Genomic DNA, 26,530 nt, shown 5'->3' with positions numbered 1-26,530 from the left:
TAAGATCATGGAGGCTACCTAGAGTACTAATTTTTGTTTTCCAAGGCAACTACCCACCCCTCCCCCAACCCAGAAACCAAAGAACAAAAAACAGTCACCACTACCACCACCACCACAACTAAAACAGTTAGTGGAAAGAGTAGTGGGTTTTTTTCAAGCTGCCAATGTGGTAATGTCTGGTTTTTTATTAAATATCATGAGCAAGTTCATTTATGCCAGAAACTGAGTACAGACAACCTGGTACTTGCCCAAAGTACCACCATCTGCTGGAGGTCTTTCCTTGTGTTGCGGCCTCTAAGCTTACCATTTATCCACCATGTCCTTACCTATACCTTCCATATTTGAACATTAAGTTCCTTGAAGTCAAGGCTGACTTTTGGTTTTTCTTAGTATTGCAAGCAGTTAGTAGAAAGCACTTAATTACTGCTTGTTGGTTGGTGATTGATAGTGTAAATACTAATATTAAAAGAGACCAGACCATTAGAGGGGTGAAACATTAACAGTTGTAAAGGCTTTAAGTACAGCCCTGGTCATCAAGACAATTGTTTGCTGCACATCATAAGAGTCCCTTTAAGAATTACCATCTGTCTGGAATACAGACTCCTGGAAGTTAGTGATGGTTGTATTTCTATGTTTCTCAGTGGATAGAGTGCTGGGGCAGAAATCTGTTTACATCTTACTATCTGTGTGACCCTGGACAAGTAAATCACTTAGCCTCTGTTTGCCTTGCTTTCCTCATCTTTAAAATTAGGATAAAAATACCACCTACCTCCCAGGGTTGTTGTCAGGAACAAATGAGATAAAACATGTATGCCATTAAATAAATATAAAATTTATTAAAATAATGCAAAGTTATTTCAAGAGGGAAGGTGTACTTATAACTGGAGGGACAAGGAAGGATCTTATATAGAAAGTATCATCTGGTTGTGATTTTAAAGGAAGCCAAGAACTCTACAAAGGGGAGGTGAAAAAGGAGGGCATTACAAGAATGGAGGAGGACTTGTACAAAGGCATGGAGGTAGGAGATGGAAAGTCATAAAGGAAATAGCTACTACGCCAGTTTATAATGGAAAATATGGGAAAGGGAATAATGTAAATAAAACTGCAAAGGGAGATGGGAGCCAAATTGTAGCAAGTTTTAAATTCCAGGCTGAAGGCTTTGTATTTTATATTCTAGGTAAAAGGAAGTTATTTAAGTTTTTTGGTTTTTTTGGTCTGGAGACATTGTCAGTCAGATCTGTGTTTTTGTAGTAGTCAGTACAGGAACTCAGGAACTGTATATAGGATAGATAGAATATTATATCTTTTGAATTGAACTGAGGCAAAAGGGATTAATTTTTTTTAGATTAAAAAAAAGATTCTTGAAACATTTGGATCTTCAATAAAGCAGTAATTATAATCCAGATATTGATAAAATCACAGATCATTTCTGTACATATGGACAGATTAGCTTGATGCTTTAAGCCAATACTAATAGACTATAAAATAAATCCAGAATCGCTATGAATTGGTAAGTGGGACTGAGTATAGTTTCCTCTTCCTTATGCCCAAGAAAATATAAGCTTGTGTTCTCATCTCATAGATTCTTATTATTTGAATCCATCATCTTTCCCCATGTAATAGCAACTCCATTATGATTTAATTCTTTTAGTATTGATTTAATTTATATCATTAATGTTCAAAACTTTTGAAAAAAAAGTCGGGGTGAATCAATGGCAGTCTTTTGTTCTTCATAAATACCTTAGATGTTTTTAAGAGATATAAAAATATCTCAAATTATTTTTTATAGTTGACTTTTTTAGTGGCATAATTATTTTCTCTCATGTCTTTTATAAAACCACAATAACATGAAACCCATTTAAATTGCAAACATTTCACATTCCACCCGGTTTTAATTTATACACATGATTTTCCATTTTCCAAAGCATAACTGAGATTTGAAACATAGTTTGAACTGAATTACAAACTGGCATACCACAGAGAAGAAGCATTATTTCTCATGAACTCAACAAAATTGAAGCTTGAACAAATTGTTTCCTATTACAATTTGGTTCCTCCAGATAGTTCAGTATTGACCAGGTTGCTTGATATAGGAGTCAGGAAGAGGGCTAAGACACCACGGCTAAGACCCTGAATATAGTCTGATGGAACTAGCTGCACCTTCACAGCCCTGATTGTTCTGCTAACTCTGCTGTATACTTTAAGTTTAGGGAAGGTATTGCAGAATGAGGTCTCAGGTCATAGCTGCTGCTGCACTCCATCAATATCTCTGGCACCTGTTCCTACAAATTCTAACAATCCCATTGCTCACAGTGTAGGATAGCCAAAAGGGTGTTGGACTAGGTAGGAGTCAAGAGTCCTAAGTCCTAGTCCTACCTATGTCCCTAATTGCTGTATGAGCTTAGATTTTATGACCAAAGAGGTCCATTCCAACTCTGAAATTCTATTAATTCTCTGAGCTTCAATTTCCTTACTGTAGAATTAATATAATAATGTCTATTCTGCTTATATTTCATGTTTTTGGAAGAACCAATGAAGCTATGGTTGTTAAAGTATAGAGTCATCATGCAAAATATTATTTTAGTGTCTTAAATGGTAACCTGAACATAAGGAATATGTAATATCTGTTGAATGATTCAAGTTCCATTCTGGTATTGTACGGTGTGCATAGAATGACGCGGGTACTTGAAAGTTATACCATCAGAAACGATGAATTTCTGTTCATAGTAACTCAGGAAAGAGTATATGTTGAGGGGCAGCTAGGTGGCGCAGTAGATAGAGCACCGGCCTTGGATTCAGGAGGACCTGAGTTCAAATCCAGTATCAGATACTTAACACTTACTAGCTGTGTGACCCTGGGCAAGTCACTTAACCCCAATTGCCTCACTTAAAAAAAAAGAGTATATGTTGAGGTATGGGGGCATTGTATTGGGTGGGGGAGTACTCATGCTGATGAAATTAAACATATTTTAAAATATTTAATTGTATGGGGTAGGACTTTTCAACATTCAAGTCCATTTCTCAACTCTTCATTATTTTCCAACCGAACAGTGGGGAATAATGTGTATGTTTCTGTGGTGGTGATGTGGTGAAAGAAGGAACATGAGATAAGAATTCTGTTGAAGTAAAATGGTCTGTCTTCCTTGATATAATTTCTTTTCTTTCTTTTTTTTTTTTTGCGGGGCAATGGGGGTTAAGTGACTTGCCCAGGGTCACACAGCTACTAAGTGTCAAGTGTCTGAGGCCGGATTTGAACTCAGGTCCTCCTGAATCCAGGGCCGGTGCTTTATCCACTGCACCACCTAGCCGCCCCAATATAATTTCTAATGAAAGAATGTAACTTTTCCTCATAGAAACCCCTTTTAGAGAAAGAACACTTTAGGGAAACATGAAAGGAAGATTAAAAAAAAAAGTTGTATTCATGTACACTCTAAGAGATTTAGTATGTTGGACTTCTAAGTAATAGATAAAGTTTGGACACAGGATAATGAACTCCTAAAATAACCTTTTGAACCTGGAGGGCAGTGTGGTATGCTAGAAAAAATCCTAGACTTGAAGACAAGGGAAACATGGGTTCAACTCCTACCTAGGGTATTTACTAAATATATGGCACTTATCAAGTAACTGACTCTAAGATTCAATTTCCTCTATGTACTATAAAATGGGGATAATCATACCTGGGTTATGTGACCTAAGAGGGTTGTTGTGAAGCTCAATTGAGAATGTTTATAAAACACTTTGGAAAATTTACAGCACTGTATAAATGCCAGCTATTATAACTTAGGGGAATGTCCAGGTCTCAGTTGAAACTGATGATGGAACTCAGATGAACAGTCATCTGGTACAACTTGCACTTGACCAAGAAACTCATTTACAACTTCCCTAACAAGTGGTTATCTCACCTTCCCTAGAAAAACATCCTTTCCTGAGGTAGCCCATTAAATTTTTTGATAGGTGGAGATGTTAGGAAGTTAAATCAAGACTGGCATATAGTAGGAGCTTAATAAATGCTTGTTCAGCCAAATTGAACTGAAGGAAAATCCAACTAGTGGGAAAGGGGCAGAAAAAATGAATTACTTGGAAAACAAAACATGTTTTGTTCTTACTGCTTCTTGGTTGGGTTTTAAGTCAACATGGAGAAATGTTCTTACCTTGACATGTCTTGCCATTAGGCATAAGTTGATAGCCAGGTGGACAGACGCATTGATAGCTTCCAAAAGTGTTTTTACACTCATGCTGACAGGAATCTCTATTTTCACATTCATCAATATCTATTCAGAAAAAAAGACAATGTGTAAGCTTGTCATACAAACAATATCTGACAGATTAAACTGTTAAGAACCAGTGATTACTACGCAAAGAAAAAAAACTTATGCATAAATGTTACTGTAGCCTATATCAAAAGGTTGATACTTTTCTCTCATCATATCTATTAAAAAAATTAAATCTCAGTAGGCTAAAAATGTATATTCTGTGAACCTCTTTTTTGTACATATGATGACTATAGTCCAATACTAAATAATAAACCATATACTTAACCAGAACACATGAAGTGCTAAATTCCTTATATCATCCAGAAAAATTCAATTTCTGTTTAAATTAGATGGGTAATAGTGATTATATTTATAGTTTGAACTTTTGTCTATAATATACACATGTGCTGAAGTTTGTTTTTTTGTTTTTTTGCAGGGCAGTGGGGGTTAAGTGACTTGCCCAGGGTCACACAGCTAGTAAGTATCAAGTGTCTGAGGCTGGCTTTGAACTCGGGTCTTCCTGAATCCAGGGCCAGTGCTTTATCCACTGTGCCACCTACCTGCCCCTATGCTGAAGTTTATAATACTTAAATATGTACACGTGAATGTCTTTCACTAACACTTTGATCCAACTAACACTGCTGCCAAAGTTATTTCCCTTAAGTGCAGATCTGATCATTTGACTCCTCTACTCAACAACTCTACTACTCCAGTGGCTTCCTATTGTTTCTAAGATAAAATATAAACTCCTCTTTAGTTGTTAAAACCCCATAAAACCCAACTTCAATCAGTCTTTCCAGTCTTACTGGACATTACCCACACTCTCATATGTTTTGATTTGACCAAACTGGTCCTCTCTTCTCTTTGTCCTCACATATATCTCCTCTCTCTAAGCCTTTGTATGGACTGTCCAATGTGCCTGGAATAATGCATTTCCCCCTTACTTCTGCTTCTGACTGCCTTTCTTTAGAATGCATCTTGGGCACCATATTCTTTGTGAATATTCTACATGAATCCTCCCAGCTACTAGAGGCCTCCCTCTCAAATCACTTTATATTTAGCTACTTTGCATATATTTTAATTGATTAACTTAATATTTATGCTCTATAAGTTTTATATGTAATTGTTATTTCCCCTTTTAGAATATATACTTATCACAAGTAGAGATTATTTCATTTTTTGTATTTGTATCCCCAATGTCTTAGCATAGTACCTGGCAAATAGTAGGTGTTTAATAAATGCTTGTTGGTTGAATGATTGGGGTTTATACAGACATTCACACATACATAATTTTCTTGAGACATAAAATCATGAATTAGATTTTTATTTGATTATGAGGTTCCTTGAACTTTATACACTAAAGCAAACAAATTTTCAAGAAATATAGTGCTAATCAGTTTTCTTACTTGTCTTCACACTCATGGGTAACAGTATATAATTAAAAACATATCTCAATATAAAAATATCTGCTGTGGGCTTCAAAATGCATAATATGACTTTCTTGGTCCTAGATTTGTCTTGCTATATAAATTCTCCTTTGTCCTGACACAGTTATCACCTTGACTGACTCATAAGAATAGCCAGCCATCTCTAAGCACACGTCATCTAATGGTAGCCCACCTGGTAGAATGAGTATGAGACCAAGAAATGGATAAATCATAAGATCAAAATTATAACGGGGTTTAAAAGAGGAAAAAATAAATAACTATGGATTTTCCACAAAGTGCATAGCTAAGAGTTATTGGTTTGCTTCAATGTAACCAGCAATGCCTTCAAAAAGTTAAACACTAATATTCACCAATCACTACATTAATTAAATTAAGATGACACAAAGATGGTAATTTTCCATTTGAAAGTTAAATTTTATTTTATATGTTCATAATCTACCCCATGCCATAATTTTAAAAGAGCAAAAGGATAGATTGAAATTGTTTTAGTGGACTCGTGTAATTTCTATAAAGGGAGAATTACTTGCTGAAGTGATCCTGTAGTCATTCTTTATGTTAAACTGTGGAGTGAATTTGCTTTAAAGAACTCAGTTTCTGACATGATATCATGATGTTACTTTAATCTTTAAAAACTCATTCAAATGCTTTGTAAAAATCATTGCTTCTAGAGAATTAACAAAAATACATTTGAGTTTCTTGTAATTTATTCTTACTATGCTATTCTAAAGTTATTTGTAATCCTAGTGTAAATCTTTTTAAAAATGCTTGCTGTTGGGGGCAGCTAGGTGGCACAGTGGATAAAGCACAGGCCCTGGATTCAGGAGGATCTGAGTTCAAATACGGCATCAGACACTTGACACTTACTAGTTGTGTGACCCTGGGTATGTCACTTAACCCTCAGTGCCCAACAAAAAAAGCTTAATGTTGTAAAAGAACTTGACAATTTGAATAGTGTTCTGAAACTTTTCATGGACAAAATCCAGCCTCAGTCATCTGTTAAAGAACAACACTCTATATCCCCTAAGTTTGATTCCTCACTATGATATTTAGGTGTAAAGTTCTGGATCCTGTGCTTAGAGGTACCTGGGAAGATTAGAAAGTAAATTCACAAACAGAAAAATCTAAAACTATGGAGTTCCTTAGAGGAATATACCCTTTAAGATGAATTTAAGAAAGAGCTAGGTGGTTTGGCAGGTATAATTTAAGTAGGGAGGTTGTTCAATGCATTTGGCATAGACCAGGCAAAGATTTGGGGAGGAAGAAGAAAAGAGAATTGTGATAAAGGATGCTGGTTGGGGTGTAGCAGGAAGGGAGATGGAATATAAGATTGCTAACTTATGGAGAGTTTTGATGGAAAAAGTAAGATATTGATCCATAAGCTATGGAAAGCACCAAAAGATTGGGGGTAAAGGACTATTGTGGTGAAAATGGTAGGGGAAACAGTTGACCTTGGCAGCAGTATACAAAACCATGTAGATTAGTTGGAGGCCAGTGGCTGACACACAATCTTGATGGTGGTTATAATAGTCTTGCATATGAAATAACAAAGAAGTGGTTAACCACATTTGTAAAAAAGTAGAGGGGAGTTACTGATGATTATGACTGAGGAATGAGCATTGAGTAAGATAAAGGCACTGACGATGATGGTAAGGATTCAGGAGAAGAAGGCACGAGGGAAGAAATAAGATGGATGACATATTTAGAGATTTAAGAACAATGAGACAAACCCTTTAGAACAAAATCTCAAGGAAGAAGTCAAGGATGGAAGAATGGTTTTGTTAGTTGAGTACAGGTGATATAAGATGAGCTTCTCTGATAAGGAAGTCTTGAAAAGAGCCTCTAGAAACACACAAGAAAAAGCCAGTGAAGTTACAGGATGGATCACAGAGGTAAAATCTATCACAAGGGTCATGAAAACAAAGCTCAGAAAAGAAGTTTAGGAGGAGAGATTAACTAAAAGTGTTAAATAATAAGGGAAAGACTAGAGAAGTCTTTGTATTTGACCATAACTCTGATTTTCACAGATAAAAAATAATTTTACTTATAATCTGTTTTTTTTTTTTTGGTGAGGCAATTGGGGTTAAGTGACTTGCCCAGGATCACACAGCTAGTAAGTGTTAAGTGTCTGAGGCTGGATTTGAACTCAGGTACTCCTGACTCCAGGGTTGGTGCTCTATCCACTGCGCCATCTAGCTGCCCCCTATAATCTGTTTTTAAGTGTAGTGTTTAAGGAATTGCCAATAACGAAATATATATATATATTTCCCTCTCCCTTCCTTCCCCCATCCCCTGTAAAGTATATTTAAGACAGATGGTAGAATCTCTGATCAAAACAAGGTCATAAACTTTGATTTGAAAGCAAATTAAATTGCAGGCCTGTGAATTTTGTGAAACTTATTCAAAGGATTTATTTAAAAATGATGGAGGCAGGGGCAGCTGGGTGGTGCAGTGGATAGAGCATCGGTCCTGGAGTCAGGAGGACCTGAGTTTAAATCCAGCCTCAGACACTTGACACTTACTAGCTGTGTGATCCTGGACAAATTACTTAACCCCAATTGCCTCACCAAAAAAACCAAAAACCAAACAACAGCAATAACAACAAAATAAACAAACAAAAAAAGAATGATGGAGGCAACTTTATTTCAGCCCTTCCCTCATATTATCTAATAAAGACTTACAAAACAATCCAGTAAGAAAAAAAAGTCAAATCAGTTGTTTTATGGCATGTAACTTGAACACTTTGTTGAGAGCTTTAGTGTTTGACTTTTGAATCGGTGCTTTGGCATCTCCCTGTTATAGCTACTATCTAAGGGTGTTGGGTTTCATGACATTGTATGTGTACTTTTTTGGGCATGTGTACTTTAACACAATTTTATAGTAGATTCTGGGAAGCTTCATCTCACTACTTCAAAATTATTTCTAGTTTAAAGACAGAAGACAAGAAGGAAATGTGAACAAAACATAATGGGTTATTAGGCTATATGAAAGTAAGCAGAATTTCTTTAAATTAAATTTGTGATTCCTTTAGATGCCATAGTGTTTCTGTAGCTTCTGAAATGAAAACTGCAATTTGAGGTCATATGTGGTCAAGCACACCCAAAATTATCAAATATGTTATAAATATACTTATTTGTAACCTCTGGGCAATAAGTGAATCCACAAAAGGCAATGTGATATGGCTGACATTTACCTATACATGTGTGATTTCTTGCCTCACAGCCTTCAGGGCAAGTTTTTCTAATATTCCTTTTAGTCCTGGCGATAGATGTTCTGCTGTTTCTATACTCTGAGTAGGAGCTGTAGCGATTTGAGTACTGTCTGTAATGCTGTTGAGGTTGATTGTTGTCTCTCAGAGGGGAGAACTGTGCAAGATTATAGCTACTGTAACGGGCACCATAATTTGGCAGCCTCTCCAATCCAGCGCAAGATTTCCCGTCACCTAATAAATGTTGTCCAGGTGGACAGATACACTTGAAGCTGCCAGGAATGTTGGTGCACTGATGTGCACAAGGTTTAGGCACCTGTTCACACTCATTAATGTCTGCTCATGTGACATAATCCATAAAAAGAAAAAAAAAACACACAACACAGAAATAAAGCATCAGTCTGTGGAAGAAACTGAGGACATGTCACCTGCCAAAGCCAGGAACACATGAAAAATCAAGTATCAACAAATACAGGTTAGAGGGTTCTTCCATTTTCCTTGACTTTTTCTATCAGACTTCGTTCCAATAAAGGACCTTATATAAAAGTTTAAAATCATGCCACTTCAAATATTTAGGCATGCTTAACATCCCTCCCCAAAACTCCTGTACATAAAGAATTCTCTTTTAACATTCTATCAGAGGTAAAATGAATAGAAGTCATAATAATCTAAATTAGGATAATATTTTTATGGCAATTCCCAAAAATCCTTATGAATTTTAGGGCTGATAAAGTCTAAAAGCTCTATCAATCCCTCTCTGGAAGAATTTTATATTGATATAATATATTTATATTTAAATATATTTAAAACTATTATTATAGATAATATTTAGAAAGTCTTATAATAAATGAATTTGATTCATTATTATGTATGTGTTTATATACATTAATAGAAATAATATCCATTATAAATTTGTTTTCTCAGCGACCAGTCTTTAATCACTGATGCTGAAGAAGTTAGAAGAACAAACTATCACAGATATAAAAATATTTGCTATGCAAACAGAAAGAGATAAAATATGCCAGATAAAGATATCACACCACAACTTTCAAGTCATATGTTTGTGCTTATAAAGCAGAAATAACTATTGATATGGGCAGCTAGGTGGTGCAGTTGGATAGAGTCAATCCGAACTCAGGAAGACTCATCTTTTTTTTCTCTCTCTTTTTTTGGGGGGGGGTGGGTGGATGGGGCAATGAGGGTTAAGTAACTTGCCCAGGGTCACACAGCTAGTGAGTGTCAAGTGTCTGAGGCTGCATTTTGAACTCACGTCCTCCTGAATCCAAGGCCTGTGCTTTATCTACTGCATCACCTAGCTGCCCCAGGAAGATTCATCTTGAGTTCAAATGTGACCTCAGACACTTACTAGTTGTGTGACCCTGAACAAGTCACTTAACCCTATTTGCCTCAGTTCCTCATCTGTAAAATGATCTGGAGAAGGTAATGTAAAACCACTCCAGTATCTCTGCCAAGAAAACAACAAAAGGGATCACAAAGAGTCAGACACAACTGAAACGTCTGAACAACAATAACAAACTACTAATATGACAACATGTTCTGGTCCACTATGATAACAGGATAGTGAAAAGAATCCTTTTGATTCTGGCCATCTATAGATATGTATGTGGCTATATGCATATTTGATTTAAAAAACACTTCTTAAATTATGAGCACTTAGTGCCAAATGCCATCTCTAGTAACTTTTTATTAGCATCCTTACTTAAAACTTGGCCTTTGGTAGTTTTATTCTTGTACAAACACAAACATGTATCACAATTATATATATATATATATATTTTAATTACTTTCAAAATTTCTTTAAAGAGTAATTATTATAACATTGATATAAAGCAGGTGAAGAATTGATTCAAGTTGTATCATGGGAGTCTAAGTTAACTTAGTCTTGTTTACATTAAAAAAAATTAAGAAATAAATATGTCCAAATTTTTAAAATTTTCTAATTATCAGGCACAATTTTCCTTGATCATAGGACTCAGAGCCAAATGGTACAGTATGGACAATTTATCAACTTCAAAAGGGATAGTATCTCTGTGAGAATTTCCGTGTAGTAAGCAATAGTCTGGACCATGAATGTTTTAGTAGTAATTTTATTATTTAATAAGATTTCCTGTTAACTCACCCATACAGGGTCTTCCAACTCCCTGAGACCGATAACCTCGTGGACACACACAACGATAGCTTCCTCTTGTATTTTCACAGATCTGGTTATATCTGCATTGATGAGTGCCATCTTTGCATTCGTCAATATCTAATAGATATAGAGGTAACGAGAAGTGATATTTTCCCCTCTCAAAATGCAAAATACTAATCGTAAAACATAATATTCTTACAATTTCTAAAGATAGTAGAAAAGCTAGAACTCTCTCTAGTTACAAAAAAGATAAGTCAATTTGACTGAGTTTTTCCACTTTTATGAAACTCTTTCCTTGACTTCCTGAAATTGGGGTTCTTCTCCAGCCTTTTCCATCGCTCCTTTTCTGTCTACTCTTTTCTATATTGGTTTCCCTTCCTTTTATTTTAATAGATCTGTGTCAATTCTCCATCCACTGGTTTAGATTGCAGCTTATCCATGCTTTCTTATCCTGTTTGATCCTTGCCCATGTCCTATGAATCCTTCAGTGAGTGCAGTGAGATGCAATAGAAAGAATGCTAGTTCTAGATTCAGAGATGTGGGTTCAAATTCTAACTCTTAGACTACCTTTGTGACCTTTGGTTTATTACTTAGCCTTTTGGACCTCACTTTCCTTCTCAGTAAAACGAGGAGGTTGTTTTAGGTGGTTTTTTTCCGTCTCTAGATTTATAATCCTGGGATCTACACAATGTGTCAGAGATCTTCTTTTAGGGCTTTTAATAATGCATGGATACAAATGCAAAACTTGGGTTTTTCATCTTTATCTTTCTCTCTTGCTATATGAGTGACTCACCTTTTCTTGCCCATATGCTTTAAAAGTGACATTCCACAAGATTCTTTTCTTAGCCATCTCTCTTTATACTCTTTCCTTTGGTCTTTTTCCACTTTCCATAGCTTCATATATTAAGACATGACTCTTTTATTTACAATCTTTCATTCCAGAATTCTAGCATCCTACTGAACAGTGACACTTGGATATCCCACTGGAACATCAAATTCAGTGTCTTTAAAACTCAACTCATCTTCATCTCCAAACCAGTTTGTCTACCTTCCTTTCCTTCCCTTGTTAATAACATCACCAGTCTCCCAGGCATTCATTTAAAAAAACTCAGATTTTGATTTGAGTTATGCGAATTAATGAGTTATATTCATTCACCTTTCTTAACGTATTTTGGATATTGTTTTTGATTCAGTACCATAGTTCAGCCCCTCGTTATTTGTCACCTGGGCTACTGCAATGGCCTTCTTAGTGGGTTTGGGGTTGTTTTGGTCTTCAATTTCTTACTTCTCCAATCCATCATATACTCAAATATGTACTAAAATGGATCTGCTCTCATTGATGTGGATTTCTCCCCATCATTTGTTTTGTTTTTGTTTTTAGCTTTTTAAAAAAACCAAAAATTTATTTCCCCATTCTTTGTTACTTGTCTATGTTTTCCCATGAATTTTACATAAGGAGGTCCACTCAACATGCTGGTGGGCCTTCTTTACTTCCTCTTCACATTGAGAGGAGCACATAGGCTGTTTATTGGCTCTCTGTCACTCATCACATGAATAAACTATCTTTTTTGATCATACATGCCTTTGATGACATTTCTTATTTTTATTCTTCTTTGTAGTTCCCTACGTGAAAAAGGAAGGGTAGATAAAATGCTGGACTTGGATTCAGGAGGATCTAGGCTCAAATGCTGTCTGAGATACTCACTAGCTACATGACACTGGACAATTAAGTTAACCTCTCCGTGCTATAGTTTCCTTATCTGTAATATGTGTGGACTTTATAGCTCCATTTAACATTATGGAAGTGATATGTTGTAGCCTGCTTTTATGCACCACTGAACGTTTGAATTGCCCTCTAAGTCATACTCATTTTAATTTTTTTTTTTAAGTGAGGCAATTGGGGTTAAGAGACTTGGACAAGGTCACACAGCTAGTAAGTGTTAAGTGTCTGAGGCCGGATTTGAACTCAGGTACTCCTGACTCCAGAGCCGGTGCTCCATCTACTGCACCACCTAGCTGCCCCAGTCATACTCATTTTAATGACTTGGAAGACTCTAGTGTTCCATGACTCATGGCCATACAATGCTAGTAGCACATTGGCACTTTGTTTCAAATTGACGTTTGATGCCATTAAATGAACCCTGCAATTCTCCAAATGCAATCTAGCCTGCTTTACTCCTATGTTCAATTCTAGACTCAATTCATTGTTCATTTTTGGTCTGTGATAGAAGACCTCTATAGGCTCTCCATTTAACTTCATGTTATAGTCTGGACAATAGGCATTTTTATCCATTTATTTTTAATGAAAATCTATTTCATCTCCTTTCAACTTCCTCCTTATTGTAAAAAAAAAGAAAAACAAAACTCAGAATAAATACACATGGTTAAGCAAAACACATTTATGCCCTGGCCATAGCTAAAACATATACATCTCATTCTGTACCCTGAATCCATGACCTTATATCAGGAGGTAAGTAGCGTGATTGCTAGGTCATTGTCTTGAGTAGTTACAGATTTCATCCAAAAGATGCTGCAGTGTTCAGGGTTTTGATTTATTAATCAATCAAGAACCGTTTATTAATTCCTATTATGTTCTAGATACGAAACAAAGACAACAATAAAACACTCCCTGCCCTCAAGAAGCTTATATATATATTACATTTACACATGTAAATTAAATATATAGTAATCGGGGGAGGGAAAACACTTAGCAACTGGGGTATGTAGATGTCATGGTGTCATCTATAAACAAAAGCATCTAGTTGACCTCATTGTCTATAACCCTCTTCACCTTGGACTTCGTGCTGATCTCCTGTATAACAATGGTCAACTCCTCTGGTGATCATAGTTCTCCCTGTTTTATGTCTATGCTTCCCCTGGTAATAGTGACCAGAGGATCACTAAATAGGGTTACTGATGTTACAGCTTTCAAGAAATCTTGTATAGTTTTCATATATGCCTTGGAGATACCTTGTTAGATAAGACCCTGTACGGTAGAATTTTGCTTTACTGATAAAATTTTTTTTTTTTTGTAATTGTCAAATAGTAAGCACAATAAGATCTCATATTCTATACATCTTTCAGTCAATTGTATAATAATAAAGATGAGGTCAGATGTGGAGTATTGTTTGTGAAATTGAATATTGACTATTTTATGAGCATGCTCTCAACGAGGATGCACTTAATGTGTATAGATTATTTTTATAAACTCTTTACATGGATGGGAAAGTAGGCATACTGGTTAATTGTTGATATTCTCTTAGTCATTTTGGTCATATTAATGAGATCCGAGGTATTTTTCCATACTTTTGGTATCTTTTCCTACTTCATATACCTTCTGAATTTATCCCTGAATTCCCATACAACTGTGTTAACTCCAGCAAGGAGTCATAGTTTAATAGGTCTAGTCCAGCTGCTTTTCCTATGTTCTACCATTTCTACCATGTTTATAAGCACATTCAGAACTAAAATGCTTCATTCCCAGTGTGGGGTTGACTGTCTATGAAAGCAAGAAGATTTATAAAATTTATAAAAAGTCTTTGTAAATCTTTTCCATCTTTCATCTACTTGTTATGCCTCTTCTAGCTTCATCTTTAAATGCCCTTGGGAGAACTTAGCTTAGTTTAAGTCTTTTGCCAAGTTTTCATTAAACTGCTTTACCCTACCTACATTGTTTCTCCCTGTTACATGAGATAAAACTGCTCACAATCTTCTACCACCCTTTCTATGAGTTTACAAATGACTATTGCCTTTGGCTGCCATAGATTTGTCTAGGCATGTAAATCCAATATTTACTGCTGAAGGTACTTTTTTGGGCTCCTTTGCTTTGTCATTGCAATTTTTATACATTATTTATACTTCTGTCAGAAACTATGATAAAATATGTTCATATGTTCTTTTTTTGACATAGCCCATTTGGGAGCACCAATAACAGGTAAAAATAAGTTGGGGTGGTTTTAATTGACCACTGTATCTTCTTATTTTTATTCTTTTAAGCTTTGTACTAATTTTGGCCTATTTTTTCTAACAAATCAGTGGTCTGATTTATAGGGAAAGCTGACTCAGGAATGATTCTCACTATTTATACTTTTAGTATCATAGACTTAGAGATGGAATGGGCCTCAGGGGTCATGTAGTCCAATATCCTTATTTTACAGATGATGAAAATAAGTTCTAGTGAGGTTAGGTGATTTGTCCAAGATCACAGTGGCAGAGCCACAATTCAAACCACGGTCTCTGACTACGAACCCAGTGTACTACATTGTATCTAACATGTTGTAGTCTGTCTGTTAAAATAGTTTATTTCATTTTTTGTGATATTTTCTGATGATTGAATTGTCTGGGTTCTTTTCTGGTTCTTTCCTCACAGAAAGTCTTCTGGTTCTTTTCTCACAGAAAGCATTCATACTATATAATCACGAAGCTTCTGTACAGTTTACAAATCTGACTTATCATCACTAATTGCTTATTAATGTTTTCCAAATTACCTTTTTACCATCTTAGACTATTCCCATCTTTGTATTAAAGTGACTAAGTATCAAAGTAGATATTGATTTAATCTGGAGGGTATTATCATATTCTTCATATAATTTCTTTGCCTCTTCATCTTTTGCAACAGATTTCAATGCAAAGATCACAATTATCTTTAGGGTATACTCTTTGTGAATGCATATAATGAGCATTAAAGTAAAAAAATGATTCAGTGTCTCTTAATTTGTTTCTTACTGCCTTTGAAAACATGATAAAAACAAACTTTCTACATACTTTCTTTGCTTCTGTAAAGAGAAACCTTGAGTCATATTCCCATTTATTTATAACTTTCTTCATTCTTCTGGTTTTATTTACCTCAAGAATGTTGAGATTTATATCATTAATTCCTCCAGTCTGAATGGATATTCATTAGTCATTAGTTAAGAATTTTAAATTTTGAGTAGCAACAGCTAAATTAAAACTGATAAATAGTCCAAAAACTAACTTTTTTGAACCATTTGTCCTCTATTCTGTGAGTTTCTCACTATCATTGTAGAAAAAAGAGGCACATAGGATTGAGGGTTATTCCATATTTTTCTTTGTTTCGTTGATTTGCCATGACCAAAGAATTCAAAACTAAGTGGCCTACATATTAGTAATGGTCGGTAGTTGAAGAATGTTAAAGATGCATCCAGATACTCCAGCTGCTCCTCCCCCAATTATGATGCATTTATTTCGTATATGTAAATGTTTCCTCTAATAGAGATGTAAGCTTCTTGTGGGGAGGGAATGTTTTATCATCTTGTTTTCCCATTAGGTAGTAACATCTCCATAGTTACTTAGCTAGGCTGTTTCTCAGGAAGCAGATTTATTATGTTCCTGGGATGATACTTGAAACCTTCCTAGGTTGATAGAACCATTAAGCATTTGAACTGTGCTGGCATTGCCTTTAAGAACCCAGGCTTACCTCTTTACTACAATGAGGTATTGGAGTAGGATGCTGCCAAATTATTCTCACCTAAGCATAGCTTTGATAAATTATTCTACTCAGAACCTCCAATGGTTCCCCATCACTTAACACATTAAGTTCAAATTCCTTATAACCTCTCATTCAAGTTAAAGGCTCTCTGTATTATGGTCTGAGATACTCCTGTCCTTATTTCATATTATTCTCCAAAGAATACCTTACACTCCAGGCAAACTAGACTACACTGTACTTTCTCACTTCTCTTCCTTTGTTAATATTGTTCCCTTCTGCTTGTAATGTCCTCCCTTCAATGCTTATAATTCATCTATACTTATAAATATCCAACTCTTGATTTGGGACTCAGTTCAAATGTCACCACTTCTTTGAAGCTTTTCCTAATCCCTTCTAACTGGGTATAATTTCTCCCTCCTATGAAATGATGTACAATTTAATTTGTATCTTTTGGGGCATTTATAATCTGCCATGAATTATAGATATTCATACAGTGAAAAAATAATCCTCTTTATCTCTGTTCTTTGACCATAACTGGGGATAAAAATAGAAGTTTTTCCATGTTTTACACTCATTGAAAAACTGCTAAAGATCTGAATTTCTTTCAACTCTTGTTAATAGAATCTCAAAATCTTCTTGTTATGCCATGTTAGGAGGAGGTCTGACAAATGAAAGTACCTTTACTAATAGATGAAAAATTAAGGGATTATTTACTTCTGAGATTAAATCTGCTAAATATTTTTAAAAAACTAAATGGTTTACTTGGCGTGGTGATGATAAACCTTCTGAGACTGATCTTGACTATAGAAATGCTCATATACCTACCGATGCAAGTTCCATTTTCAGCTTTGGTCATTCCATTTGGACAAAGATCAATGCACTTATAGCCACCGCGTGTATTTTTGCAATGTTGATCTGGTCTGCAAACATTCTGTCTGCACTCATTCACATCTTAATAAAAGAGGGGAAATAATTCACATTGAGTATGACATTCTTTCCTCTATGGAAGCAGCATGGGTTTTCAAAAACGACACCACCATTTAAACCAATATGAACCTCAATCTATGAACGTCATTGCTCATAGGACTTATTTCTACCTGTGAACCTTATTGTTCATAAGACTCATTTCAACCTCAGAATTGAGACCAAAAATCAAATAATTTCACATACATTGATTTGGAACAAATGCAGAAACATACAAACATCAAGTATGATTACCATAAATGCCCATATACATAGATAGGTTTAAGACATACTATGAATTTATTTAATCCTTATTTAATTTCAAATGATATGTGATTTATATACCTCGATGCTGCAACTCTTCTTAAGAATCCACCAAATATACCACAGTAATGATATTGCAATGAGAAAGTGTAGAACATGGAGGTAAAAAAGACTGAAAAAAGATGGTTAAGTAATAGGAAAGTAAAAATAATGAAAATATGTCATGTAGCACTTGCCTTCATAATGTTTCTGAAATGACTACTTGAATATTATACATACACACACACGCACACACACACACATATGTTTTTGGTATAGATCATGATTTCATTTTTATGGGAAATTGCCAGTGAGGAAATTCTCAGCTAATGTAGATGGGTACTTGCTTATCAATTTACAGTATTAGAAAGTTGTGTGGTGATCCTAGAGATTAAATGACTCACCCAGGGTCACATAGCTAGTGTATGTCAGAGGCAGGGCTTAAACCCAAGTATTCCTAGCTCCTAAGCTGGTTCTCTATCCATTGTGTCTGTCTGATGCTTGTGTATATTAGATGTCCTGAATATAAATCTGGTATGAGAAGTAGTATCTGAAATTGTTCAGGCTATATTATAAAGTTACAAAAAAGTTGTGGACGTGAAATTCAAATCTATTTCCTACCCATGCATTTTCTGCCTTTAAGTTGATAACCAGGTTCACATCCACAGTGGAAACTTCCTATGGTATTGAAACAGCGCTGGTGACAGGAATTAGATTCTTGACATTCATTAATATCTATCAAGAAAAAACAAACCATTAAGAATAAGCAGTTATGACTTGGGTAAATTTACGTTAAATATTTAGTATTTCACATCCCGGTTCAATGATTTGTACTTATAATAATCTATTTGTAGACCTTCCTCAAAACCAATCTAATGTTATTCTAATAGGAACTATTATATCTGGCTGTACCACTACTAATTACCCAGTTTCCCATTTTGTACCGTTGAGACTTCCTGCTTTCTTGCTTCTCTTATGCACTTAGTTAACAAATCCTGCCAATTTACTTCCTTTACCTGGATCACACTCTGTGCCCTTGGCTCACACTGCACTTCTTTTAACTCTCCACCTGTTGAATTCATACCCAGCCTTTAAAAGCCCCCTCAAATGAGTTGAGATTTGGTGATGAGATTCTGTAAAATACTACTGTTTTTAACTCCCTCTGTATGGATAAAGATCATTCTTCTCGGTCCTAATATAACATCCTTTAATGCAAGAGTTCTGAACATTTTATTTTTATTTTTTATTTTTTGTGGGGTGGTGAGGGTTAAGTGACTTGCCCAGGGTCACACAGATAGTAAAGTGTCAACTGTCTGAGTTCAGATTTGAACTCAGGTCCTCCTGAATCCAGGGCCAGTGCTTTATCCACTGTGCCACCTAGCTGCCCCCTTAACATTATTTTGTATGGATCGTAGACCTCCTTTGGCAGTCTGGTGAAGCCAGTGTACCTCTTCTTTGAATAACGTTTTTAAATTCATAAAATAAAATACATAGAATTATAAAAACAACTAATTATATTGAAATACAATTATTAACTATTCATAAAAACAAGTTCACAAGCCTCAGGTTAAGAATTCCTGCTTTAACATATTTATCATAGAATAGAACCCTAACTGTATTATGGCTACCCATGTTATCTTTTTTCCCAATGAGACATGAAGTTCTTGGAGTACACTTGATGGTATCTTACCCAAACCTGCACAGTGTTCCCAACACTGTGAGCACTGGATAAAAGTTTATTTTTTATTTTATTTTATTGATATTGTAAGTGACAAGCATGGCAAAGTATTGTCTAATCCATTCCATCATTACACAAATGTAGGAAATATGCTAATTACAATACTTATTTAGTTCAAATATTTCACATTTCTCTGACAAACCAAGTGCAGTTCTGGAAAGGTACTGACATATTGTAATGGTGGGGAAAAAGGAGAGTTTCTATAATCTCTCATGGATTCCTCTCTTCCTCTCTACTGTATTGCTGTCACACTCACTGTTTCATGACTATTGCTTCTAACAGCATGCTCCAGAATCACATCACCTCACAGGATGATCATTGACAGATTAATCTTCCATGACACCATTTTCATCAAGTAATTTTTCTGATTAAGATGGGACGATGGCTCATTGTTGTTTACTGGATCAAAGGTCCAAATTCATTAGTCTATAATTCAGGGCATTTTATCATCTGATTCCTCTTTATTCTACCTTGTATCTGATTCCAACATGACCTGTACCCTCTCTCTGCTCTGATTGGTGAATTTTCTATTTTTTTTTTGTACAAGTCACTCTTATTCTTCTCTGTGCTCATGATATTCTTCTTCCCTCCAATTGTGTCTACAAAATTATTTTCCAAAGAGAAATTGGTCTTATACTGTCTCCAAGTTCTATCTCATCCACGAAACTTAACTTCCACTTCTCTAAATTTCTATAGTATTTTATTATCTTTGCCACGCAAGCTAGCACTTGGTTATATTTGGCCTTGCATTAATTTCTACCTATTTTATGGATGGACATCGCATCTCCCTGACTAAACTGGAAGCACCTGGGTCCAAGTCTTCTGCTTCTTTTGTACCTTGTACAACATAGTAGATGCTTTATGAACTGGAAAAAAAGTTTGTACTTTTATATTAGTGTGGTAAAAATCATTTCACCAGTATTCTTTGTTTGTTTGTTTTTTAGTGAGGCAATTGGGGTCAAGTGACTTGCCCAGGGTCACACAGCTAGTAAGTGTTAAGTGTCTGAGGCTGGATTTGAACTCAGGTACTCCTGACTCCAGGGCTGGTGCCCTATCCACTGTGCCACCTAGCTGCCCCTCACCAGTATTCTTAATTTCACCTTTCACAAATTTTACAGTTTCGAGGAAATAATTCAGGTAAAGGTAGCATGGACTAAATGCTATTTGCATTTTGCTGTAGGTTTCTTCCCCTTTAAATGGCAAAGAGTAAGATTGTATTGGTGCAGCTTGCTTACTCATATAGGGGGAGTTTATGGAATCCTAGGGGCATTAAAATTACAAGTGGAGTCAATCCTGTCTAATTCAAGGTATTTAGAAAGAGTTTCTTTGGTTTCTAGTCTCCATTCTCATACATACCCTGACAACTCAGTCCATCTGTTGTTCGCCTAAAGCCAATTCCACATCTGACTACACATCGATAGGAACCAATGGTATTGTCACACTCCTGACCAGCATGGCAGCTATATCCACCCAAAGCACATTCATCAATATCTGCAACAACATGTTTAAGTTAATTGGGGTGAGTTCAATACTTAAGCTAATAACATTTATTCAAGTTGAGAGATATGAGCTAATTACTGGATGGCTTTTAAGAAAAATGTTTCAACATTGAAAATAAGCCTGTTTGGGCCAGGGGTTGGTGGGCCAGAAGTGGAGAGTGGAACTATAGACGGTAGTTAATTTTTCCCTTTTGAATATAGAAGGGTGCTTTCCTAGGCAGAAAGTAGAATAAAAACTTTGCTCTTTCCTTTTTTGCTTTCAGTCATCAAACTAGATTCTTCTCTGTGTTTTGGAGGAGAGAATATTTTGTTGCTGTTTTAGGCTGGTGGACACAGTTTGCCAGTAATGCAATTCTAGGCTCCTAAATATAGAGTTAGAATGAACCTGAGAGGCCATCTAGTCCAACTTCCTCATTTTGTAAATGAGGAAACTGAGGCTTTAGAGGTTAAGTGACTTTTCCATGGTCACACAAATGCTAAGTGTCAGAGATGGGACTTGAACTCAGGTCCTACTGACTCCAAGCCCAGCACTCTATTTTTAAGCCGTGTTGCCTCTGAGGCTGATTAAAGTAGCAGTTACTGTAGAGCTAAATTCATCAGCTGCAAGGCTAGCTACCCTGAGAGAAAGAAAACCTTAGGCAGTGTGTGAAGCAATATTCTTCTTTATTTCAACTCCTGGTAGAAAAGAGTCTCAGTTTCCTCTGAAAAGGAGTATTATAGCATCATGGATTTAGAGTTATAAAGGACCTCAGAGGTTATCTTGTTTAACCCTCTCATTTTATAGATGAAACTGGGCCCTGAAGAGGCCAAGTGATTTACCCAAGCTAACACAAATATTAAGTGCTACAGCTTAGGGTGTGTGTGTGTGTGTGTGTGTGTGTGAGAGAGAGAGAGAGAGAAAGAGAGAGACACCCACATGGTGTCCCAATTTTATGCTTATTAAAGGTTACTAAAGTTTAACACTGCATCAAGACTTTTGGGTCAACATCCCTGTGTGTTATTCCAAATCTAGTATCCTGCTCTCTCACTAATGTTTTGTCAATCTGAAAGAGTTAATAATTATGAGCTATTATTATTATTTTTTTTTGTGGAGCAATGAGGGTTAAGTGACTTGCCCAGGGTCACACAGCTACTAAGTGTAAAGTTTCTGAGGTCAAATTTGAATTCAGGTCCTCCTGAATCCAGGGCTGGTGCTTTATCCACTGGGCCACCTTGCTGCCCCATTTATGAGCTATTATTATCAATTTGGGGTAAAGTTGTCAGAACTGGAGGAGAAGCAAGGGCTGGAATGTTTATTCTTTTTTTGTAACTTTGAGAAAAATCTTTGTTATTGTCAGAATGTTCCTAATAGTTGCAGTTTGGTAAATACCTTGACAAGTTCTTCCATCAGCAGCTATGGTGAGGCCTTTGGGGCAGGAACAATAATAAGTTCCCATAGCATTATGACAGCTATGAGAACAGGGATTTCGAGCTGCACATTCATCTTCATCTGAAAGAAAAGACAATCATATCTAAACATCATTTAAAAATTTTACCTTTAAGTGCTTTAGGGTCAAAGCCTTGTTCAAGTTGTGAGCCACACTCATTCTTTCTTATTGAAGAGGAAAACAATTTTAAATTTGGTCAATCTCATCCTAAAACATATGTACTAGAAGCACTTACTAAAAATAAGTCTTTCCTCATAACCCCCAAAATGCTTTTCACAGCTATTAGACATACAATTCAATTGTCTAAAATCTATAGCAACTATTCAATGAAAAACAAATGTACTGCATCAAAGCTCCCATTCTCCAAGAGCCTGTTCCCCAGATGCTTGGAAGCCCTGATCTGTGGTTGCTTTGTGGTTTCCTGATACATGGGCAGGTGGGGTGGCTTGGCTCTAAACTTCATTCCCATTGTCCTGTTCTTAATGTTTAGCAATTCTGAGGCTGGGTAAGTAGGTGGCTAAGCTATTGCTATCACAATTGTGACAACTACATCATTCCATCCAAAGCATTTTCTATGTAAACACTCCAATTCTGTCCTTAGAAGTCAATCCTGGAGAAGTTTACCAGACAAATTTATACTTGTTTTTTCACTTACCAGCACAGAAGGGTCCAGCTGAGTCTAACACAAACCCAGAAGGGCACTGATTGCTCCTGTCTCCTATCATGGAAGAAACCAAAATTTATTGGTGGGCGAAAACATAAACACCTCATTTTTTTTCAATGTAACCTACACTGTAATAATGTTGCAACACAACACAATATTTGAAAACACGTTAACAGTGGAAAAATTTCATGTTTTTAATCTAAATACTGTATGAACTATAATCCAGAGGCTGTTGACATGTTGTCACCAGCTGCAGATTTGTTTAATTTGTTTACATGAAGTCAAAGGAAAACTTTAAAATGTTGTTCAGGGGTAACTATAAAACAATCAAACGACTGTTGACATGCCAGATTGACCACAGAACAAAGTCCTTGTTACTCTTGAAAACATTACTCAGAACTTTCCTTCTAATAGCAGTACTTTTTGTCAGGCAACCTTAAGAAGTTTGCTGTAAGAAAGTTCACTTTCAAAGAAATGGAGAATGTTAAGAGCTTAGATAATCACTTTAGAGAGCACTGTGTCCAAATGTCTTGATTAGTAGGTGATCACACTAAGGCCTAGAGAGGTGAAGTCACTTACTCAGGGTTATTATATAAGTAGTAAGTCACAGAGTTGGGGTTTGAAGTCAAGTCCTCTGTCTTCAAATCTAGTGGTTTTTTTATTATGCTATATATTTTAAATCTAGAGACTAAAGAACTAAGAATAGGGGAATTAGGTTGTAAACTCTGAAGACAGAGACTCTTAAGTTCCAGTCAAATTATACTGCATATCGATCACCCTGCCAGGTACTTATAAAGGCTATGTCCTTGCCTAGAATACACTTCCTTATTTCTACCTATAGAAATGGCTTCTTTCAAGGACTACTTGAGCTACCATATCCTCTGAAAGTCATCTCTCCATCCTCAAATTTTCCTAGAACATACTGTCTAACTATCTTTGTCTCTTTAACGAGACATCTGCTGTTCATAATAATTTGTGTACATGTCATATACCTTCATCATACTAGAAGATCCTTGTGGGCAAGGATTGTGTCATTTTTCCTCATATCCCAAGTGCCTGCTATAGTGCTTTGCATGTTAGTGAATTTAATTATATAAGGACTGAAAATAGTGTATGTGGGATGGGGTTATGTATTTGATATTATGGGCCCTAAGTGCTCAGGAATATAATCCATTAACAAGTGAACAATAGTTAGACCACGTCCCAGTAAATCAGCACCTCCGGAATGTCTATGGAGATACATGGTTACTACTTTTATCTCTTGGAGGGGGAGGATAACTCTTACTTCTTTAAGCACTAGGCTAATGCTACTACTTCATCTTCTCTTCCCTTTGACTAGTTTTGTTAGAAATTTGGAAAGGATAGCCAGAGGAATTATTTCTAAAAATGTTAATTACAACCTTGCTTTGTTTAAATACTTTACAAAAGGCACATATGTGCTGATCAGATCCTGTAAAACAATACTACTCCAAGCTATGTCTTTAGGGGTTTAAACATTTCATAGAGATTTTTAGTTGTAAAGATTATATTTGATCTGTATAAACTCTCATATGTATGCTCCTCTCCCCCTACACACATACTATCTTGTGAAACAGAATGCATCCAATGAAGATTTTCTCACATGTTAATTTTTAGATATTTAACATTTGATCCACAAACTAATCATACTAATTCTACATGGTTCTCAATGAAGAAATCCCTATAAAATAAAGAAATGTTAATGTATGAGAAGTTTAGAACTATATAAATATTTCTATGCTTCTCTTCTTCACTGAGATTTTCTTTCAGGATAATAATCTTTTAAATTGATGATCTGCAAAGCTATAATTATTATTATTTTTTGCAGCAAAAACAATTAGGTAACATGTCTTGGTGAGCTAGGTTAGACAGGATCATAGATGATTCCAAGTATATCATCTGCATATATAGTATAAAGTCTCTTTAGTAGAGACCTTAGAAATCATCTAAGCCCGGGTTTTCTATATAAATGAGGAAGTTGGTCAGCATTGGAGATTTAAACTGAATGTGGAGAATTTAGGACATAGATCTGATCAACTGAAATATTTAAAACAAAATTGAATCTATTAAGAAAATTTAAGGGCATTCTGATTACTTAGCCTATGTAAAGAAAAAAAAACCCAGCAAGGACGATGATTTGTGAAAGCAGTTTTACAAAGCAAAATTTTGAGCTTCCCTGCCTCATGTTAATTATAGATAAAATCCCTAGTCCCAGAGAATAGGCTCTCTTACTTGATTTAAGCTCTTGAGAACAATATGACAGAACATCTTCAATGAAACACTCCAGAGGTCTCTACTTGTCCCTGTGGTGTTTGACATTTTTATAAAAAAACTTGGAAAAAAGGGATAGATAGAATACTCATTAGATTTGAAGATGACACAAAATTAGGGATAGGTAACACACTGGGTGTCAGAGTAAGGATGCAAAGAGATTTTGATAGGCTTAGAACATTGGGCTGAATATATTTTTCACTTTCTTTTTCTTTTCTTTTTTCAATATGGCTAATATGGAAATAAGTTTTGCATGACTTCACATGTAAAATAGGTATGATGTTGCTTGCATTCCTAAAGGGTTAAAGAGAGGTGGGAAGGAGGGAGAGAATTTGGAACTCAAAATTTAAAAATGAATGTTAAAAAAAAGTTGGGTTGTATCTATAGGATTAAATTCAGTAGGGGTAAATATAAAGTCTTGCTCTTGGGTACAAAAAATCAATTCTACATAGATCTTATAGGAAGCCATGAATAGATAGCAATTGTTCTGAGAAGCTGGGGAATTTTAGTGGACTGAAAGTTAAATATATCAGCAATATGGTGTGGCAGTAAAAAGTGCTAATTTAGTCTTGTGCTGTGTCAGGAGAAGCATAAGCTTCCAGGACCAGGGGGGTGATAATCCTACTGTTCTGTGCTCTGGTCAGACCTTATATTTCATACTGCATTCAGTTCTATTCACTGTGATTTAAGGACATTGATATGGTTTATCAATCAGGATGCTAAAGGGTGTTGAGTTCATGACATATGAGAACTGGTTGAAGGAAGTAGCTATATTTATTATTTAGTGGAGAAAAGAAGATTGGGAGGTGGGCTGACACATGATAGCTATGCTCAAGTACTTGAAGAGCTGTCGTGTGGAAGAGGGATCAGATTTGTTCTCTTTGGCCCTCATGGACCAAACTAGGAGGTATGGGTGGAAGTTGCAAAGATGTCAAATTACTTTTGATGTCAGGAAATATTTTCTAACATTTAGAGCTGTCCCAAAGTGGAAAGTTTTGCCTTGAGAAGTGGTGAGATCTCCCTCCTTGGAAGTCTTTAAGTAGAGCTTGGATGACCACTTGTCAAGTACATTACAGTGGGGATGGAAGCTAAGGGCCTTTCCATCTCTAACATTCTCTATTTCATTTTTGCCTTTGTCTC

At 35.7% G+C, this 26,530-nt stretch overlaps 1 protein-coding gene across 1 annotated transcript in view; it reads right to left on the bottom strand.

Annotated features, from left to right (window-relative positions):
- HMCN1 (hemicentin 1) overlaps positions 1-26,530 on the bottom strand; it is a 517,054-nt gene that overhangs the window by 5,709 nt on the left and 484,815 nt on the right. Inside the window, 8 exon segments of the mRNA XM_044003022.1 lie at positions 4,152-4,271; positions 8,892-9,242; positions 11,047-11,175; positions 17,333-17,458; positions 18,395-18,508; positions 20,868-21,002; positions 22,380-22,499; positions 23,093-23,155. Coding sequence (XP_043858957.1) covers positions 4,152-4,271; positions 8,892-9,242; positions 11,047-11,175; positions 17,333-17,458; positions 18,395-18,508; positions 20,868-21,002; positions 22,380-22,499; positions 23,093-23,155 — 1,158 coding nt within the window.

Source organism: Dromiciops gliroides, chromosome 4 (genome assembly GCF_019393635.1).
Source record: "Dromiciops gliroides isolate mDroGli1 chromosome 4, mDroGli1.pri, whole genome shotgun sequence".
Classification (NCBI taxonomy): domain Eukaryota; kingdom Metazoa; phylum Chordata; class Mammalia; order Microbiotheria; family Microbiotheriidae; genus Dromiciops; species Dromiciops gliroides.
Note: the sequence above shows the minus strand (reverse complement) of the source record. Positions and strands in the feature narration are given on the sequence as shown.